Source organism: Anguilla anguilla, chromosome 1 (assembly GCF_013347855.1).
Source record: "Anguilla anguilla isolate fAngAng1 chromosome 1, fAngAng1.pri, whole genome shotgun sequence".
Lineage (NCBI taxonomy): Eukaryota > Metazoa > Chordata > Actinopteri > Anguilliformes > Anguillidae > Anguilla > Anguilla anguilla.
Genome location: NC_049201.1, coordinates 52,007,861 through 52,030,558, shown reverse-complemented (window position 1 = coordinate 52,030,558; position 22,698 = coordinate 52,007,861). Strand labels below are relative to the sequence as shown.

At 40.9% G+C, this 22,698-nt stretch overlaps 1 protein-coding gene across 2 annotated transcripts in view; it reads left to right on the top strand.

The window, feature by feature from the left end:
* The window catches only part of tshz1 (teashirt zinc finger homeobox 1), a 47,871-nt gene extending 34,045 nt beyond the window's left edge, over positions 1 to 13,826 (top strand). For both annotated transcript variants that reach the window (XM_035404309.1, XM_035404301.1), the window contains exon 3: positions 9,123 to 13,826. In XM_035404309.1, the coding sequence (XP_035260200.1) occupies positions 9,123 to 12,481 (3,359 nt within the window). In that variant the 3' untranslated portion in view covers positions 12,482 to 13,826. The remainder of the gene's footprint in view (positions 1 to 9,122) is intronic.
* The last annotated feature ends 8,872 nt before the right edge of the window (positions 13,827 to 22,698 follow it).

Here is a 22,698-nt window from a genome sequence, read left to right as displayed (position 1 = left end):
GTCCTGTTTGTATTTGGGGGGCTTTGGTTTTGGTCCGATATATTTTCTGGTATATGAGAAAAACCTCCACTGAGTTTATTGCGGGCCCAGTCTTAACCAGAAGCAGGTTGCACTCGAGCGCAATGTGGCTTGTGAGTTCTCCAGAATGCTTTCTATGTACTGCGAGTTGCATTCATGTACTACCGCGTGTTTCCTGGCTCGGGTGTATAGAAATTGCACGGTTATTGCTCTACCGGAAGTTCTTAAGCCAAGGAGATAAATCTGTTCAGCAGCCTGGATGCCACACCAGTTCCCCTCAGCCCTGAAGGTATTCTACCATATGGTCGATTATTCTGCACAGAGAAGGGGGTGGGTGGGTGGACGTTTACAAGGGTGGGCAGAAAGACAGAGCCCAAACAATTTTAGAGAGACTGCTCAACGGAATCTTCACAAACACCGTTGTCGTTTCTGATGGAAAAGGCGTTCAGAGTTGAAAACTAAAATTCTGAAAAACGGATATAAAAAACATAGTGATTTATATTTGAAAATGTAACTTTGAGTGGCATATTTTCAAATGTATTTTATTCAAGGTTATTGCTGACAGAGACGGTAACAAACGGTGACACTTTTTGCAGCCTGAATCATGCTCATAAGAAATCAGTAAAAAGATCAACCTTCACTGAATTTAGGATGAGCACGATGTTAAAAAATTAGCAATCCATAAACAAGGTGGTAAGTCTTTATTGTTATCACGTTATTTAATGCTACATATCTGGTAAGGAGAAGCTCTTTTGAAGCTAAACACAATAGCCATGCATCCCGCGTAGGTTACATTCATTACGGACCCTTAATAGGCGATTGTAAACGAGATAAATAATGTCTCACTTGTACAACTGTTAAATAGTTTCTGCTGTCGGGGCCTTGCAGACAGCGGGCAGGCCTTGGCGACTGCCTGCTGTTTGCCGATTCGGTCAGAGGCGGCAGCTTCGCAGCTGTGAAGCTCTGCATTAGCCGCTCCAGAAAAGATTGCCGTATTTCCACTGACATGGCAGTACATTACCATAATTGGCTTTTCTACATGATGGCACAGAGGAAATAATAATGTCATTTTATTTACAGCCAGAGTGTCCCTGCTACGCGCCGCCTCCACGTTTCTGCCATGCTGTGTAGGTCAAATGACATCTTTTGATCAGCCCTGTCCAAAGACATCAAAGCTGAGTGGCATGTAATGGAGACCTGGTGACAAACCGCATCTAGAAAAGAAATAAGACTGCCAGTTTCCCATTAAAACGGCCGCTAAGCAGGCCCTGTTTCCCCCGGACCACTCAAAAACCACTCTGACCACCTAAATCAGATGAATGAAGCCAGGCTGAATTGGACATTAGTACCACAAATGACTGCTGTGATTGCCCCCTTCTAAAATCAAATAAAATAAATAAATAAATAAATAAATAACCGAGAGAGAGAGAGAGGGATAGAGAGAGCAGGGGAGGGTTGGGGTGGGGGGTTTGGGGGGGGAGAGAAGAAATCAACCAGTGAACCATGCGAGTTACAGTTCGACTGGTCTCATCCCATTTCATTTTTGTGCTAGCGCTGGCCCGGGTTTCTTATCCAGTTTATTTAGGTTTGACACCGGCCAAATGCTGTTGCGCTCACAGCCTGACAGATATTTTCATTGATTTTGCAACTGGCAGACACTCTGAACGAAGGGAAAAAAGATGAGGGAGGAAAAAACAAAACAGCAGGGTTTTCTCAGAAATATTCTCTAAGTAGCGGTCATTTGGAGGGGGGTCGGAGGGGGGGGGGAGATTTTCCTTGTTTCTTTTTTACCCGCGTTTTCTGCATTATGTCTGCACTGACTCGCTTGCATAGGGCCAGAAAATGTTTTTCAGGCTTGAGTGATATTGAAAAATGTCTGAGCTAGTTCATTGAGATCATTCCTGCGCAATAAGCAATTAAATGTTTGATGAGTCTGTATGAACATTACGCACGAGAGAAAATTAGTCGCAAATTGAGAAGCCCGGCTTCAGCCCAAGTACCATGTCAATACAGTACCATGATAAAATGTCACCCCCTCTGTCAGGGTAATAATTGAATGAGGTGAGATCTTATTCCCATACGTGTCTGTTGCTAAAATATATCTCAGCCAAATATGTCGCGTATACCAAAAAACACAAGGGAAATAAACACACTAAAAGAAAGCCCTTCACTTGGGGGGGGAGAAAAAAAATGTGATAATAAAAAAAAACACAAACTTAGGTTTAAATTTTGCTGGATGGGTAACCAGCACGCACGCATGCGGTCGGGGATGATAGATAGATTGTGATGGGAATAAAGTATGGATGTCATGTCATCTGACCTGGCTTGGCCGGTCGGACAGTCTGATCTCTGGTGCTCGTGACATTGAGGCCCGGTCCTGTCCTGTTGCGGTGTCACCTGTCTCTGGCTGAACCGGGGACATCCCGAGCTGAAGTGACAGCCGCTCTGTCGGCACAGATGGCCCCGCTCCGCCGTCCCAGCCGTCAGCGGTCCCGCGGCGGTGATGGCGACTCCCGCTCCCCGCCTCTCGCGTGTCTGTTCGGGCCCCGCGTCGGAGCGAGCCGTGCGGCGTGAGGAGGTCTGTGGAACACAGTCGCCAGGCTAATTATAATGTGTGTATGAGCAAAACACAGGCATGAATTTTATTTGTTTGAACCTTTTCCCCAGCAGAATAAAACCTGTAAGGTGCAACCTACCATTCTTGTGTCGGTGGGGGTGGGGATGGGTGGTGCTGGAGTAGAAGGATGTATGTAAGCCCAAACAACTATCGATATTCATGTGCCTTTTAATTCTGAACACTTTATTTATTTATTTATTTATTTATTGATTGATTTGTTTGCATACTCTGTGGGCCAAACCTCAACGAACATGTCCTTAACTTGTATTCACAATTTTTTTGGCACCCAACGTGAGGCTGAACATTTCCAATTCCAACCCTAATTTAATTATCTGCAACCACCGCCACATTCATGTGCGAACCCCACTACCAATTTGGTTGAGTGTAGACATTCGCAGTTCTTCGAAACACATGGTGTCAGCAACTGCTTCTTTTCAAACCATAGATTACGGCTACGCTTGTATAGAGTGGAGTCGGAGAAGACCTTTCATATGCGGCTTTGACATGCAGTCCTAACTGACCGAACCCTCCCATACCCTGGGCAGTGCAATTGCCGATTGCCACAGTCAGCACTGGCACAATCCAGATGCGATCTGAGACCATGGGGCTCATCCATGCACCACAGCGTGATGTTTCAACCGGATGAGCCACTCAACAGCCATGTTGGTTTTTTTTTTTTTTTTACTTTTAAAACAAAACCAAGTTTGCCATTTTCAGTGATCACCAGAATGAACTCACTCACAAAACTGTAAAGAAGATAAATAAAGGACACTTAACTTTTGTCCTTAAATTAACGACTAATGTTGATTGAATCCAGGCCGTAGTGTGTGAGTTTGCCGCAGTTGTTTTTCAGTTCATATGGCAGTTGATTGGCAGTGCTCGCAGGTTTCCTCCTCTCATACATTGTGTGTTTTTTTGTGGGCAGGAGGCTTTCAGCTGTTCACGCAGTAGGGAATACAAACCGTGTCCGATCGCGCTGTTGTGGAACATTTGTGAGGACCGTGTATTGGACATGCTAGCTTTGACCCAGGCCTGAATTCCCGGCATTAATTCACGCCTTTTAGCAGATGATGCAGACACAGACATGACAAAACAAATGTGCCGGGTTTCAGATCGAGGGCCTGGGATGAATATCTTGACTTGGTTAGGTGCTCTCGTTCTCGTCCCCGATACCCCACCTGACCTGCCTGCGGTGTAAGTGAACAATAAATGTGCATTTCATAACTGCAGCTGCCTGTCTTCAGGGCCACAGTCACGCGAGGAAACTGTCTCTGTGCTCCAGCATTTCAGGCTCTTCTTCTGGAATTATATGGACATAGTCAGCGCATCGCATTGTTTTCTTTAAAGAAGAGAAGAAATGTAGAGGAAATGTAGATCAAAATAATTCAGATTAAGAATACAATGAAAGGAATAAACATCAGATTTATTGAAATTACCATAATATTAGATTTAAAGTGCATTTATATACATAATATATATGGGCGTACACACACACGCGGAGCTGCAGTAAGTGTAGCAGTGTACACGTATCAGGTATTATGTCCACTCAGATTATGGTATGGCAGGTTTGTGCACTGTTTGAAGCTGACAGCACATCTGGTTCATCAGGAAAGACTGATACTGGCATCTAGGACACACATTTCACGGTGCAGGCAGAAGATAAAGAGGAAACTGAAGAGCCAGTGTCTCTCTCTCTTTCTCTTTCTCTCTCTCCTGCTTTCCTTCATTGTCTCTCTTGCTTAAGCCAGGAACGGGCACAGTAGCACTATTTGTTTTGAAAAGTGATTTCGCTGTTGCACTCGTCTCATTATACAATATTTCTGTAGTTTTGTGCCGTGCCATGCGAGTTTTGAGTCTTAGTACGGTGCGCATAAACACCTTGGGATGCGACTGCGATGACTTGTCCTTTATTTCCCGCTTGCTCAAAGGTGCAGAAATTTGCCTATCGTGTCTACCAAGCCACCCGGCTCCTTTGTTATGCTTGTAGAGCCTGTGTTTAGTCTGCCCGGTTCTCGCCTCACCACAGTAAGCTCCCGAGAATCTGCTTCCGTCCACAAGTTGTTTATACTCTTGCGCTTACTTCTCGCTCCCATCTTGTCCTTCTTTTTTCGTGCCATTTCCTCATTACTCCTTTGTTGCGATTCTGCGGGAAAGGTTTGCCAGCTGCTTGATCGTAGCTTTTTTTGAATAGTTTTTTTTGTGTGCGACACCTTGTTTCGCGATTCACGAGTGAAGGCTTTCTGGCTTGCCAGGAATTGAATTCCATCTCGCATGAAGAATTATCTTCACTCTTAAGCACGTGACTGTGCGATCTACGCCATTAAACTGCAGCATGATTTCGGCGCTCAGATGTCTAGTTTCAACCTGTAATCGTGAGAAACTTGTCATGGGCGAAATCAGGACTAAAATCTCTAATCTCTCGGTTTCCTCTTTGCTTTACTCCGTCCCCTGTTTTCTCTCATTTTGTTTCTCTATCTGTCTTCCATTTCTCAATGGTTTATAATCTAATTTTATCAACCATCTTTACACCCTCTAGCAAGAAATACACTTGAAAAGTGCTACCCTCTACATATATCTAGCTTCCCCCCCATTTCCACATATTCCTCTCTTTCACCTTCCCACCTCCAACTTTAATCGCAGCATCTGATTATGTTTTGAAGAGCAGTAGGGAGGCAGCCAGAGGCTGCTGTTCCTCTTGCTGTGAGAAACACACATTACCTTCTTTTCCCTTTTAAAAAAAAGGAAGTGTCGTTTTGTTTGTCTCCAGTGCCACATCAGAAGCAGCTGATAAGTCCAGGGAATTTAATCCTACCGCTCTGAGTTAAGCGCTTAGCAACACATAGCCCCTATTCACCGCTCATCAGGAAAATTAATAAAATGGAGTGTTGCCGCTTTCATCTTTTCTCATCTTTTTAGTCGGTGCTGCAAAATCTCAGCATGTCTTGTCGAGCGTTCAGAAGCATGGTTTTTCAGCAGTTCCCTCTGTCTGGTATAAAAGATTTTGAGAAAACAGCAGAATTTTTTTTTTTGGATATCTTCTCATGTTCTTGTAATCTCGTATGCTTTCACATCTCCAAATCCTCATTCATAGTCTTTATACGATTCTGTTTCAGGAAGGATACAAATACTTGTACGTTTATCTGGGTGAAATATAAATCTGTGGAAAAACTTCATGAATCAAGATTGTTGGATGGATTAGCGTGATAAAACGGGGGCAGACAGTGAGGTTAAGGACTCGATCTGGAAATGAAATTGTCGAAGGTGGCAGTCCAGATTTTGCAACGTAAGGCCCACTTGATTTACAAGTCTGGTTATGCAGCATCGGACAAGTTAGGGTCTGCTGCCCCTTAGCTTCCCCTCCCCCCCCCCCCAACACATGGCTGTCTGAGATTTAGCACGGCAGGGACCGTGACAACATGACATGTCATTTCCACTCACATTTCAGTGCCGCTAGCCGAGAGAACTTTCTGTCTGCCGTCAACTTAACATTTCGTAAGCAGGGCCCCCGCCTCTCCGGGCAGTAACTCATCTGCAGTCGCAGATTCGGAGGCGCCTATGTGCATGCCACAGCAGAGGAGGGAAACGTACCACACTGGTTATAACTAATGGTTGAAATTAAAATACATTTGAAATAAATGGTTATTATTACAGCAGCTTTCAGGCCACAAAATCTCAGGATACGTTTGCGTAATTTTGTGATTTGTCTCCACCAAATTTGTCTGCTGTGCACGAATCTCATTGATTTATAAAAGTAAGCCATTACCTATTAGGCTTGTTTTATGATAAAAAAGGAGGACAAATAATACTAATAATACTAATGGAAGAAGCCCTGGAAATAAAAAATGCTGTTTAGCTGCAGTAGCAAATTAAGTGATTTAACACATTTTTATGGATAAAATAATAACAGAATAATTTGATATCCCAGAAGGTACATTTTGTTTCTTTGACAGTGTCCTATACTTGTGGTTCCTGACAAGAACTGTAGTCCCCCCCCCCTCGCCCTCCCAGTGGTGTGTCTGTGTTTGTAGATAATTCTGAAGTGGGGAGTCAAACATCTACTCAGGGCCAATTGTTAGATTTCCCCAGGGAAAGAGATTTGAGTTGGGCGGTGAGGAAGAGCGAAAGAGATATCTGTCTGGAATGGGGGTGATTTGATATATGCCATTTTGGCTAAAGACCTTGTCAAGCAACCTTGTAAAATGCTGAGTTTTTTATTCTTATTATTTGAGGCAACATGAAATATACGGCTTGTTGGCGCATATGAACAGTGATGATCCTGAGGTATGTTGTAAATACATGTATATTGGAGGTTCATGCTTGTCATACGCTGCATGTCTGTACGCTTTTAATGTAACATGCCCCCAAAGGCAGCGATTGTCACTGAACATCATGTGTAACAAGCTCTGTATAACTTGGAGCCTGTTTGTGGCTAAAACATTTCTGTTCATCCATCTTGACATTGTGGCTCCCATCAGAAAATATGGGCAAAATAAGCTGTTACTGAAACTACTTATACTAATCACAAAAGCTCATGCTTGCATATAACCAAAAAAACTAAACAAAAAACACTGCGCCAGCTCATGTCAATGTGCAGTTTCGCAATGTGAGTCATTACAGCCTTCATTAAATCTGTTATTTAATAATATAGTATATATTTAGTAGACATTCATTGTAATTTATATATGTACTGCCTAAGTATATATATATTAATTTCCTTCATATTTCTTTTGTTAAGGTAGCTCATTTTTACTACATTACCATAGGTCAGGCCTCAGAAGCTGGTTAAATTCATTGGTAGCAAATACAATTAGCATGATATTTAGTAAGTTAACTAGCATCACAAAAAAATAAGTATCTAGTTGCGATATGCCAAATTATAGTAAGTAGTTTGATTGAGCTATGCTAGCCTCATAACATTTCTAGAATGTGATGGAATTTCATGTTGCTGTGTAAAAGGGAATGTTTCTAGCCATTAGAATGAAAGCAAAATAAAATTGTGCTAGCATTATCTATCTGAAATGAGTGTGTTAATCGGGCTTAGTACAGCTGAGCACAGAGCCACAGCACAAGCATAGCCCATCTCATCTTACCAGAACTTTTGGACATACTTCTAAAAGCCAGGCCACACTATACCACTCCACACCCTCAGGGCAGGTATAGGCTTTTTCTTTAGCAATTATTTCCTAATTTGGTGGGCTAGCACAACTGAAGCTGGAACACCATTGATTTTTGGAGTTTATTTATGGCAGGTATAGAGAAATTGTTTAAAACGTGTTTGCTAGCTGTTCAAAGTCACATTTACAGTAAAGAAGAAAAATGACTGAATTTGAACCCTGGATATATTCTTTTTTCCACCAATGCTGCATTTCATTTGTAATTTGTACAATTTAGCACAATAATAGTTACAATATTGTGCTGTATATTCAGAAGCAAGTATTGTTTGTTGATCATAGAAACGTGGTGTGTTTATTATGTTTTTCAATCTACATTTAATAATCCCACTATGTATTTACATTAGCAAATAATTTGCACTGAGAGGAGGTGCATAGTACATTTCAGGACAGGAGTAATGACTGTTTGTATGACCATAAGAAAGCCAGACTCCCCATATTGGGTTGGTAGGCAACTGTAAAACTGTGCTGTTTATACTTTCATATAGTGATACATGTTTGAAATGCTTAGCATTTATGTTAAAGACTTTTGTGTTACTACAACTTCACTTCATGGTGGGAGGATGCACAGCTTGACCTACCAACATAGTGTGTGTGTGTGTGTTACTGTATACTATTAGTATTGTACGACAACAGTAATGTAATGGTATATTTTTACATCACATGAAAAGCATACATGATTTTCCAGGTTTTCCCATGATTTTCAAGATTAATTTTCCTTTCATCGTTTACTCATTGCCTCTCTGTCACTTTCAAGTTGAAAAACTACAGCTGTGTGTCCCTGATCCCTTTGACCCCTGCTGTCCTGTAATAGTCGATAGCTTTGTTACTCAGCCCCGTGAAGGGTAACATCTATCATAGTCAAGATATGGATATTTGGTGCTTTATAATTGCCAACCTGTGTGCCCTGCCAAGACTATTGACAAAAAAAAAATCTCTGGAGAATCATTACACACAGCGTGCGCAAACAGAATCGAGGCCTTTATTTGTGCTCTGACCTGAGCATACAAATCTTCTCCATTTAGAGCCTCCTTCAACAAAAGTTGAGCAAGTTTAAAGGGTGCCTAAGTGTGCACCCTTAAAAGACAATGAGTATTTGACTTCAAATTGGAGAATGAAAATGGCATTTGATCTTTTCTGGAGAAAAAAGCGTATGATTTTTGTATGAAAGTATTTTGTCAAACATTACATGTATGTAAACAAAGTTAATAAGTTCTTAGTATTCACACCAAGCATCTTCCGAAGATGCTAAGAGACCTTCCACACTCTCTTGACCTTTATTTATTTATTTATTTATTTTTTTTTCTATTTTCCAGCTTACGTACCCGAGGATGAGCTCAAGGCAGCCACAGTTGACGAGGAGCACCTGCAGGATGACGGCCTGTCCTTGGATGGCCAGGATGCGGAGTTCCTGTGCACAGAGGAGGAGGACGGCAAGGATCCGCCCAGCTACCAGAACTCCCCCTTCAGCACAGCCACCAACCCAGACGCTGGGTACGGCTCCCCGCTTAGTGATGGCAGCGAGCGGCTGGCCGACTTCAAGAGCACCTCCTCCAAGGATGGCCAAGAGAAAGAGGAGGCCTGTGTCACAGACAATGCCCTGTCCCTGCAGGACAGCCTGGCGCAAATGAAAGCCGTCTATGCAAACCTGATCTCTGATGCCTCCTGGTCCAGCATCGCCATGGACATCATGAAGGCCAAGCCTGCTATCAGCAGTGGCAGCAACAGCAGTAGCCACAATGGGAGGAGCAGTGGCATCATCAACAATCACGTCAACAGCAGCAGCAGCAGTAGTGCAAACATCTCTGCCACAGCTACTCCCACCACCACCACCGCCACCACCAATATCCACAACAACAGCAGCAACAGCGGCATCATCAACAGCAACAGCAGCAGCAGTGCAACCAACGGTGGGGGCATAACCTATGACTGGCACCAAGCTGCCCTAGCTAAAACCCTGCAACATACCCCTTACCACCTCCTGCCAGAGCCCAGCCTCTTCAGCACCGTGCAACTGTACAGGCAGAACAACAAACTCTATGGCCCTGTCTTTACCGGGGCCAGTAAGTTCCGGTGCAAGGACTGCAGTGCAGCCTATGACACCCTGGTGGGTCTTACTGTCCACATGAATGAGACGGGTCACTACCGGGATGACAACAAGGACAAGGAGGAGGACAGGGGCAAGAGGTGGTCCAAGCCAAGGAAGCGCTCCTTGATGGAGATGGAGGGCAAAGAGGATGCCCAGAAAGTCCTCAAGTGCATGTACTGTGGGCACTCCTTTGAATCCCTGCAGGACCTGAGCGTCCACATGATCAAAACGAAACATTACCAGAAAGTGCCTCTTAAAGAACCGGTGCCAGCCTTGGCTTCCAAGTTGGTTCACTCTACCAAAAAACGAGCACTTCAGGACTTGGTCTCTCCTTGTTCCCCAGAGACAGTTAGCGGCATACCCCTTGGGGACAGCATGAAAGACCCAAAGGCAGCCAATCCTTATGTCACACCCAACAACCGTTATGGCTATCAGAATGGAGCTAGCTACACCTGGCAGTTTGAGGCACGTAAGGCCCAGATCCTGAAGTGCATGGAGTGCGGGAGTTCCCATGATACCTTGCAGCAGCTCACTGCTCACATGATGGTTACTGGACACTTTCTCAAAGTCACCAACTCTGCTTCAAAAAAAGGGAAGCAGCTGGTCTTTGACCCCGTCGTAGAAGAAAAAATCCAGTCAATCCCTCTGCCCCCCACCACAACTAGGCTTCCGGTTCCTAATATAAAGTCTCAGCCCGAGTCCCCTGCACACTCCTCCTCAGGATCTGAGGACAAGAAAGAGCCAGAAGAGGAGAAAATGGAGGTGAATGAACCAGAGAAAAAGATCAAAGAGGAGAAAGAGGAGCCTGGTGAGAAGTCTGAGGTGAACTCGACATATAAGTACCTCAGAGAGGAGGACTTGGAAGAAACTCCCAAGGGTGGGATAGATATACTTAAATCCCTTGAAAACACAGTGTCCAGTGCAATCAGCAAGGCCCAGACAGGCACTCCCACTTGGGGGGGATATCCCAGCATTCATGCCGCCTATCAGCTTCAGGGCTCAGTGAAATCCTCCCTGCCGGCTGTGCAGAGTGTCCAGGTACAGCCGACGTATACCAGCAGCCTGAAAGCCCTGTCATCCGACCCCGGCTCGGTGATACATTCCCCCAGGAGCCCCTCTCCGCCACACCCCCACAGAAACAACGTTTCAGCCATGGAGGAGCTGGTGGAGAAGGTTATAGGGAAGACATCATCAGTGAAGAAGGAGAAGGAGGAGAAGACCTCAGACAAGGGAAAACCAGTACCAGTCAAACCACCTTCCCCGATATCCACAAACGAGTACAGCCGGGACTCTCCCAGGCCAGACGACCTCAGCTGTGGGAAGATGGCGAAAAATGGGCACACCACTGCTGTGTATGCAGAGTCTGTCTGTAAGAGGGAGCCAAAAGAGACCCCGGTCGATAATAACCACCTGAAGAATGGGACAGAGGCCCTTGCATCACCAGTCAGCAATGGCTGCAACAGTTTGGGTATTATCACTGATCATTCACCGGAACAGCCTTTTGTTAATCCCCTCAGTGCGTTGCAGTCCATCATGAACACTCACCTGGGCAAGGCATCAAAGCCTGCAGGCCCCACCCTGGATCCCCTGGCCATGCTGTACAAAATCAGTAACAGCATGATGGAAAAGCCTATCTACAACCCAACTCAGGTTAAGCCAGCAGAATCTATAAACAGATATTACTACGAGTGCAATGACCAGCCCATTGACTTGAGGAAGTCAAAAAATGGCAACGGTAGTACCAACCACAACAGCTCATCAACTTCGGTTAATAGCAACGGCGGTAGCGGCAACCGACCCATTCTTTCCAGCCTGTCAGAATCCGTTTCGTCACCACTCCGAGAGAATGCGCTGATGGACATTTCTGACATGGTGAAGAATCTCACAGGTCGGCTGACCCCGAAATCCTCGACCCCATCCTCCGTCTCGGAGAAGTCTGATGCTGACGGCAGTGCATTTGATGATACCCTGGAGGAGCTGTCCCCTGTCCAGAAAAGGAAGGGCCGGCAGTCCAACTGGAACCCTCAGCACCTCCTCATCCTCCAAGCCCAGTTCGCCTCCAGCCTCCGGGAGACCCCAGAGGGCAAGTATCTAATGACTGACCTGGGCCCACAGGAGCGTGTGCACATCTGCAAATTCACCGGGCTCTCCATGACCACCATCTCTCACTGGCTGGCCAACGTGAAGTACCAGCTGAGGCGGACAGGCGGGACCAAGTTTCTGAAGAACATTGACTCTGGCCAGCCGGTGTTCCTGTGCAGCGACTGCGCCTCTCAGTTCAGGACTCCCTCCAGCTACATCAACCACTTGGAGTCACATTTAGGCTTCAGTGTGAAGGACCTCTCCAAGATATCCGTAGACCACATCAGGGAGCAGCAGGCAGTCTCCACGGCGATAACGGACAAGGCGTTCAGCCCCCTGGGGCTTGCCGAGGACGACTCTGGCTCCATATTCCAGTGTAAGCTGTGCAATCGGACTTTCGTCAGCAAGCACGCAGTCAAACTGCACCTTAGTAAAACGCACGGCAAATCACCAGAGGATCACCTGATCTACGTCACTGAGCTGGAGAGGCTGGAGAAACCATAAAAACAGTCCAGGGGGGCAGCTGTGTAATCTGACCAGAGAATCATTGCACTAAATGTTGATCACAGTACTGCACTGGGGCTGAACTGAGCCTTCAAAATCAGTCTTACTTATATTGTGAAACTGCCTAACTGGACCATGATTTTTTTTCCTGTTTAATTTTCCCTTTTTGTTTTCTAACACTTATTTTGTAACATATTTATATGCTATTTGTCTGATCTGTGCATGTCATTTAGTGACTCAAGGTTAAACACTAGTTTTCTCTTCTGTTTATGCTCTCCAAAAAATATAAAAATTTATAAAAAAATATAAAAAAACACTACTGTTTATATGGAGACTATAGGGGAGGCTGAAGCAAAAAAAAAGAAAAGAAAAAAAAACTGAGAACCATGTAAAATAATGAATATGAAGTTACTGAAATTAAATGTATACACCAAAATAACGGGTGAGCCCTTTTGAAGACCGAAGTTGCACCTTAAATATGTGTAAAAGTTTTATTTTGCAAAGAAAAAAAAAAAACAGTATTTTTATTTTGTCAGTATCATACATACTCAGATTAATTTTAATGATCGACCTTGAATTTACTTTTGGCGATTTTCAAGTGAATTATTAGCCATCTGCAACATTAAAAAAAAATCATTTTGGAAGAATTCTCAAATAATTGTAAGAGTACTAGCAAAAGAAATTATGAACACTTTTAAAGAAGGGGAAATTCAGTTGCTGCTTTTGGTTTTAAAAAAATCATGTTGAAAGAACAGTATGCAAGTTTGTTTTTTAACAACACAAAATGTTTCTCTTCATTGTAAAGTATCACTTTATAATAATTTCCAAATACTGTATATGGTTTGTTACAAGTTTATCTTTCTATTGTGTGCCGCTTCAATTTCAGCCCATAAAAAGAAAATTTAAGACCGTTACAGGCAAATGATTAGAACGTGTAAAAACTACATAGAACATATCTTGACATTTGCAACAGCTCTGCATTCTTTGTACTTTAAGACTGTGTGCATTCTTTAACTTTTATATTGTCATTTTATATATAAAAAATAAAAACAAAACAAATTCTGTATATAAGTATATACTGTAGAGCCTCAAGATTTCCTTTTTTTTTTTTTTTTTTAAATAAAACCTTAGCTCCTCCCGCCTGGTTTACTGAAATAGTTTGACCTATTCTTGCATCCGTTTGATGCATGATATTGTGTGAAAATAAATGAGCAATGCACAATGAATATACATTTCAATGTTTTATCATTAATGTTGTAAAAAAATGTTTTGGCTCGCACCAATAAACTTTTTTGTTTCAGTTTTCCCTCAATTGTAAAATAAATCCTAAAGCAGTTCTTGGTAATACTGTTGGTTTTTTCAGTCTTTTCATATCAAACATGGATTGTATGCAATGACCTGATTACAATATGCACTGACATTATTAAATAATATAAACATTTTAAACATTCAATTTTACTAGGTATCTTTTATTAAAATGTGAATTTACTTTAGAAATACATGTTGTCAGTGAAAGCTTATATTTCCAGTTTTTGATATTGTCCTCTGAGACCTGTTCCACAGGTAGAGAAGTAATTTTTCAGGTAATTTCACATTTTCAGTTAAATGTCAGAAAAAATGTTTTGATTATAAATTGATGTTTTTTTTCTCTCTCTCTCACAGTTATTTAAAAATGTTGGAAAAGGGAAAAAATGTACTGGAAGAAGTTCTCAGCACTCAGCAAGGAGGCTTAAAACTATGTGATGATGATGATGGTGATAATGATGATGATGATGATAAGCAAAAGGATGGTTATTGTTCAAGAAGCCTCATATGCTTGGCTTGTGACTGGCCCTGGTTTATTAAATCACAAAGGAAATTCATAGAAACTTTCTATCTTTCCGGGAAAGGAGGAAAGGGTGGCTGTGTCCCTGGATCCAGGGCTTGAAATGCTGCTTCTGAAAGAAAGCTAAAATAAACTCAAATGTAGCTTCAAGCTCATGAAAGGTTCATTCAGAAAGAAAATAAAATCAAAATTATTTGCAAGCAGTCTCAAAGAGATATCTTGTCTCCTTCATACAGGACACCCACTCAGTATGTAAGATCTGATACTTCATAACATGCCTTATTGCAAGCTTTTGTGATCTGATCTGATTGCACTAGGTCACACTGCAGAAAATGGGTATAAGAGCTATACTCGCTTGTGCACATTCTGTGTTTTGTCATCATATCTATCATAATGAATGTAATGGCAGTTAATCTACAATAAGCAATGCGACCCCTAATTCTGTCAGGTCATTCTATACACAATTCTATGCTCTTTTTTTCAAAATTTTTAACTTCCTTGAATCGTGAATAAGTACACACCCATGCTTAAATAAATCGATCTTCTATTTCATTAATTATACACCAGTTATATGAAATATAGCATTAACTTTTTCTGTGTTGTACAAGCATTTGTTGAAAAAGAAAACATGACTGATAAAGATAAGCTAGAGTGAAGCTGTCTCCTAGGAACCAACATTAGTCCTGCTGATAAACAAGCGCCACTTTGAGAAGATGGGTCACGCTAAAACAGGGAAGGGAGGAAAAGAAAAACTTGTTGGTTTAATACCATGCTGTTAAACCTGTATTTTCCTTCTTCTGGAAAACCGGATGGCAGTTCTATAGATGCAGCCTTTGTTAGGGATCTTAGCGTAGCTCCAGTACGTATTCTATGTAAATTACACGGTAATCACGACAAATGCCACAATACGGGTACCTGCCGAGCGAACGGAAACGAGCGCTAGATAAACACGGTTTAAGAAGATTTGCATAGCTTTTGTGGCACGAGATGTGCACGCCTTGGGATTCGTGGGATTTCCTGGAGGTTTTCATCGGTAAATACCTGCTTCCTTCTGGGGATCAAACCGTTTATTCTTTTCAGCTCAATTACCAAATGATTATGTGTTATGGGCCCAGGGGTTTCAAAGGGGCAGAATGCCGCAATGATCAGGGGCTGAAGGGACTGGATATGCCCCACGTTAGAAAAACCACTGGGAAAAAAAAAAACTAGCCAACTGCCCTAAACACAATGGGTTATATAACAAAGGTTTTGCTTCCTTTGTTGTCAAAAACAGGATTTCACATCTGTTGTAAAGACTGCTGTTTTGCAGTGTGACCGTAACACAGCTAAGAGTAGCCTAACATGCAGAGGCAATGCAATTAGGTTGGCACTGATAATAGGCCCAAGCATACATCTAGTCTATATTTGGATGTGGAAATCAATATGCTAACGGTAGAAAGAAAAATGATACATGAGGACTTTTTGAAGTAATACTAAATAAAATGTCTTGTTTGATGATGGCATCTCACTATACAAATCAGCACAGAGTTTGGGGGGGGGGGGGGGGGGGGGGGGGGGTTGGCTGTTTCACTACTGTGTTATTAGGACATGCAGTGTATAATGCATGTGGGCATTCACTATTGAACACCTGGTCTCACTAAAATTCAACTAACTGAAAACTGGCCCTCAAATGAATTAGAGAGCCCAAAGCAGTGCATTCCCACAGATAGTAATGCTATCAACATACGTATATCTTGTTTTGTGACTTGCAACTCATTGCAAGTCTTACCTTTCATTAAAAACACATATTCTCCATTAATTTAGGTGATCTTGCCAATCTATGTTAATTACGTAAATAAGGCTTAAGTAGCCTTATTACTTATTACTTGCATTTGAAAAACAGTTTTAATTGAATCCAAGTTATTTGTGTTTTTCTTAAATGCCATTGATGCCCAACACACCTCTGCATGCCTTTGTGAGCTCAAAAGATCCAGGGACACGTCAAAATGGTGGCTCTCATTCAGTTGCTGTTGTCTCAGTTTCCTTGTATCCCCTCTCATTTACACTGGGTTCCCCAGGGGAACACGGCAGCCAGTACAGTCCAGGTAAATGCCACAAAAGGTGTTTTACACAGGCCCATCCAGTTCTTTACTTCTTTCATTCATATGGCACAAACAACTGTATAACTTCAGAATCTTACATTTCATGCCATGTACACTTTTAAGAGTAAATGTGTTACCTAAGATCTGAATCAATAGGTGTTAAATCAAAACCAAAATGCAGAAGGGAAGTACAATGACCTGAAACAAAGCAATATTTTTTCCTCCTCTTTTTAAAACCTAAATAGGAAAACATGGATATTAAAATATAAGCCCTGGAGGTGTTTAATGTGTATTACAAAATCAAGCCTCCTATTACTCCCAGACACCTGGGGAACTGACACCGGGCGTGATAACGGGGCACGGCAGGTTTGAAGGTTTTTACAAAATGACTTCACTGCTTCTGCATAGATTTCCTTACCTCTCGCCAGGGGCGGCTGTTGGAGAATATTAAGAACTGGCGCGGCCCTGCGTTGTGCCTTCGACGCCTAAACTCTGGGAAGCGTTGCGAATGGAAGGTTTAACGTTCTAAAAAAAAATTAAAAAGACAATACGTGACAAAAACAACAACAAGGAAATTCGCGTCGGTAGAAAATCTGAAAGGTACCTGGGAAAAATGTGTTTTACTGCTGATATGAGAGCGGAAGATAGGAAGTTATTTATAGGAAATCAAGGCAATGCCTCTTCTTATTTTTAAACAAATAAAAACACCTCTGTAGCATTTCCAATGTTTTTTTTTTTTTCCTCGATCCTGCACAAGGGTTTCATTTAAATGTCACCTTCGTACGACGATATGTATGAGGTTTTCATGTGGGTTTATTTCTTATAGCAAAGCAAAATAAAAGTGCCTCTGTTCTATTGTTCCCAAAAGATAATTATGAATTTCTTTAAAAATACATAAGTAACTAAATAAAAATATCTTGTATGGCTAACTTGGTTTCTGGCATCCAGAAAACTTTACTTGCCGTGCCATTTTTAGCCTAGAAGATCACTGCAGAATCCAGTTTATTTAAAACCACGTTATGTAAGATTTTTTGTCTCTGGTGGCCTAACATGGATATTTTTGAATGCATTTTTGAAAGGTTGAATGATATTGCTGTTGAAAAAAGTTGAGCTTTTACCAAGTCGAATTTCACCAAGACACATGTTCACAAGATATTGACTGAGGATATGTTTTATTTGTTTTCACCCAATGGAAAGGACAATGATCTGAATACAGTCAAAATTTGTTCCAAAATTTGACTCATGGTTAAATGCAGGTGTAAGTTCTTGTCACAGACAGTATGGTGAATACATTTTGCAAGTCAAAGTTAACAGAAATGTTGACTGAATCCATGGCCATGTCTGGACATAAAAAATACATACCCAACTAATACACAGATTTTCTGCATATTATCGTCGATGCCAAATGGTGTCTCCACAGTTCATGTTCTCATACAGAGATTACGTGTAGACTTTTCCAAGTATAAACTAGGAACTCCCCACTGTCACATGTAGACAAGTCATCCAACAACTTGTTTTTTTGAAAACAAATGAGCAATGTGAATATGTAATCTACTGCCTCGAGACACCTTTATACATTGCTTATATGTTCATGGATCAAATGTGTAATAAGCTCTTAACGTGAAGCAGATCGTAACATGTTCAATGGTCATATACTGTATGGCCAAAAAAACTTTCTACCTGAAAAATAAAAATTGCAAATGTGGTCAATCATCGTCTGATCTAATATGACATTTTTTTGCATAATAAATCAGAGGTGCTGAATGAAGTCCTCCTGGTCTATAAAGGCTAAACTAAATTACACAGATCACAACCTGTCACTACAGTAAATGAACTGATGCTGCTATATATACACAGTATTTAATGTTGCTGGCACTCACAATTATTTCACAAAAAATATGGAGAATATATTCTATAAAGTAATCCTCAGAAGTAATTGATCTAATTTTTATCTAATAGTTTGACACACAGTTCATGTCCAAAAAATCAAACAGGAAACATTCAATTCAGTTGGGTGCATTAAATGTTTTCAGACATTGTACTGTATGTCATTTATAGAAATGTTCATTGTATAGAAAAATAGAATTTGTTCTTGACTTAATTTAGAATAATAGACATTAGACCTTACATAATTACTGTTAATTTAGTAGATGCAACCAGATGAAAATGGACATATTGCAGATGGTCTACGATGAATCATATGTTTATAATTCATAATAATCAATATGCATAGGTCAGTGGAAACCAAGAGTAATTGAAGTGCTACACATTTAAAAATAACATTATTGCTATGATGTATTGTTCCCTGTAAACTTAAAACGATAATTGCGCAGAAAGTGGTGGGCCATATACCTTTAGCTGAAATAATACAGTAGTTTCCTGCCACTAAATTAATAAAATAGAAATTTGTTACACCAGAATTTCTGTGAAATACATATTAGCCAGGTTGAAATATTTTCTTTACCACCTCACTATATTCTAGGGAGCTACAGTTGGTTGTTCTTGGTTGAAATTGTTCTAAAAGTTAAAGGTTAGGAATTATGATTATTGAAAAACCAATAAGATAATTATGAAAGAAATAATGGAAGGGGGTCCTTACCACTATTTTAATCTATCGGTGTGGCTCTCCAAACATATTTCTGAGGTATTTTTGTGATCATAGAACAAGCTGTGTCACACTTTTGTATCATTAATGAATAACAAGCCACATCACAGCGACCATAGCAGACCAGGGAGGAGCCATAGATATGCTAATGAGCATACGACCGAACGGTGACCCCTGTTGCTAGGAGACAAGTGACATCAGTGTTCAGAAGAAGCTTTCCGTTACCTCACCTAAAACTTTCTTTTTACTGTCACCTCATTGAATTTACTTAGGACACATATTAAACCAAGGAATAACAATATTAGCACAGAAAACAATAAATGCCCATAAAGAAAATGTTTATTTGTTGTGGTATTCTATCCCATTTATACAGAAAGATTTCTGTTGGCACTATACTCAGAGGTACAACAAGGGTAAAAAAAATAGCTGCATGCTATTTAAACCCACAATATGAATCCAGCGCCAGGATCACTCCCACTGCAGTGCCTTCTGCTATGTACAGCACTGAGCGATATGCTGATACGAGACTGAACAGAATCAGGCTCCATCTATTTGCCATATTTTACATCAAAATGCAATGGACCAGTTGCTTTTAAGTTACAATTTCACTTTGCATCTCACACAAATGGCATTCATTTCACTATCGGCCGGCCTAGGTTCTATGGCATATTTTCTCATGACTGAATAGGCTGTATGCCTTTACTGAGTTTAAAATCCGTGGTGTGTGTGTGTGTGTGTAGAGATAGGAGCTGCCGGTCCATAGCCTCATTATGTAAGACACAGTGTAATGGGTAGGAAACAGTCCAATCTAGTACTAGCTACAGTCATTCCCCACTGGAATAAGCTCTTACAAAGCTTCTTTTCACTCTGCCTGTTCTCATTAAGAATTCCCTGCACTTTGGGGACAATATTAATTTATATTTCTTGCAGACCTACAAAAAGACCAGGACCAGCTGCTGGGACTCAAGGTGATCAAATGTTTTTTTAGCCTATAATTCAAAATTGTTTACATGCTGGGTCAGTCTTGGGGCATTATCCTGCTAAGGCACTGCTTTTCAGTACTGCAACATTCCCCACAGCCTGACATTAAATTTGGGCTGTGCTGCTGCTGACTCCAGCTGGCTGCCCTTCAGACTACCCACAGCTTTGCACAGGGAGGGTAGGTTACAGTAGGGAGAGTTTTCTCCATCTTTTTGCGCAAGTTGACTGCTCTTGTCAGCTGGATGCCAGCAGTCAGCTGTGTATGAAGTGTACTCCTCTGACAAAACGACAGCGCAGCTCAGTTGGTGGACGACAGAGTGGAAAAGCAGCACTAGTCAGCAGCTTCAGACACCATTGCGAGAATAGGTTTGGGAATTCAGAATTAGGAGCAAATACAAATCAGGGATACAAATTGATTATATTTTTGTTTCCTTGTATGCTTGCACACTCAGTGTAGATAAAATGTGGTTCAGAGGACTCTAATGGCTTTGTTCTGATTTTTCCATAGTGTGTGGCCATCGTTTGTGTTGGCATCAGGGAACACAATGAACCAATAGGCAAACCAATCTTTCAAAATACTAGCCTGAGACATGAAATAGTTCTGCAGCTGCATTCTTTGGTCCTGAATCGATATCAACACCTTCAGCATCCTTGTAAAATATTGTGCCACTGTCAAAGTGCAACAATGTTTTAGATGGGATTCCGGGGCAATTCGTTCGAACAAGGTTACATTCCGGAAGAAACAGAGAAGTGACAAAGTCTGGTCTTTACAGAATAACGATAGCTGACAACAAAGCTAAAGTGCCATGTTTTAATCTTCTTCAAGACCTTAGTTATGGATTAAGCCTCGACAAGGACTACCTTATCGATGAGATGTGGGCTGACACAAGGTTTATGACTTTCTATCCAAAACACAAACGGTAGGAAATGCTGAAAACATATTTCTCCTCCTTTGCAGATGCTCCCTCCCCCGTATAAATGTGTCTAATATGTTATATTCTACGTTCCGTGAGGAATTAGTCCATACAGACCAACGTCTCGCCTGCACTTTGCAGTATGAGCCGTGCCGCCCGATAACAAAGAAGAATAAGAAAACATTTTCCTCGGTTTTTAATTTATGAATTCATAGCCATCTTCCCACAAGCTTTTAGTGGTTAAAAGGCAAGGGTTTCATTGTGTTCGGGGGTGACTGATTGAAGCTTACCTGGGCTAAATCATATTTGCACATTCCAGTAATTGCACAGGGCCGCACAGAGAAAGCAGGCCGCAGTTCGCTGCTGTTGGGGGATTTCTCAGCCGTCGACATTGTAAATTGATAAGAAAAAAAAAAAAAACCTTTACCTGCGCGTTAATGAGAACAGAAATTGCTCCATTCCCGTTAGCGTGGGGAAAGCATTTTGAATTGTTTCCCAGGTCCTGCTGGAAAGAAGGGGCGGTTAAAAAAAAGCAGGATTTAACTACTAAGATATTTGTGCATGTGTGTGCGTTAGTATGTGCATGTGTGTGTAGTAATGTTTCAGATTTGGTTTGCATGTCAAATAAAAGCTCAAAGTTTACATGGTACATGATGGTACAAATGATTTGTGTTGTGGATATTCTTGATTTGTGTTGTGGATATTCATGATTTCTAGGTTTAATATGTAATCAACCTATAATCAAGGGAAAAATAATAGAAAATACTGGCAAATGAGGAATACTAAGTAAAATAAAATCATAGGCATAGACCTTTATGTATTTTAACTACAAGTTTATTTTAAACTACTTTTCAAAAATAAAAAACTAAATCTATATTAAATTTAAAAAAAGGAAATTTATATTAAACAATTATATTATTATTATTATTATTATTATTATTATTACTTACCTGAAATAACAATTAACTTGGCTTTACTGCCCACTAAATTTCCTACCCAACAACTGAAAATAGAATAAATGGTCATTGTCACAACTTTCCTACATTAAAAGAACATATTGTCCTAGCATTACTTGCTTGATTTATATGCTTCTGCAGCTTTCTAAATTATATAACTAGTTAGCTGACCTAGAAATGAAGTCTAAGCTAGCTAGAACTAACATTCATTTGCTAAAATGTAAAGTTAGAATGCTCAACCCTAAGGCTTCCCTTGAAATGTTTTTATTTATAGCTAGTGATGTTTATTTATTTATTTATTTATTTATTTATTGCATTTATTTTCATTTTTATTGTGGCTAGATTGTCTTCATGTAATATAGTGGTAACATGAAACCCTATGGTCCTAGCAAGCTAATGGGAAATTGTACCCTTTTGGTAGAGTTAGTAAGCATGCAACATAAAGTGAATGTATTAACAAAAAAATCCAATAAAGCAAATAAAAAACAAAAAACAAATATACAATCAGTTAGCTAGCTTTAAAATATCTCAAATTAATATTCAATATATTGCTGTATATCCATGCTCATATTTGATTCTGCAGTGGTATGAAAGCCATGGGAATTCATTAATATTATTTAACTCACATGTTGTTAGTGGCAAGGGATTTGTACAATGAAATTTGTAAAAATCAAGCTTCATAGGAAAACATAAATGGTGCCATACAATCAATTTTTCTTTATTATTTTTTGTTTATGAAACATTTTTAGAAATCAACACTGATTTGCAAACACTTTTTGGCACAGGATATGCCCATACTAGCACACACACACCAAGATTTATTCCTGACATACAACGTAGAGTGTTGTAAATGTG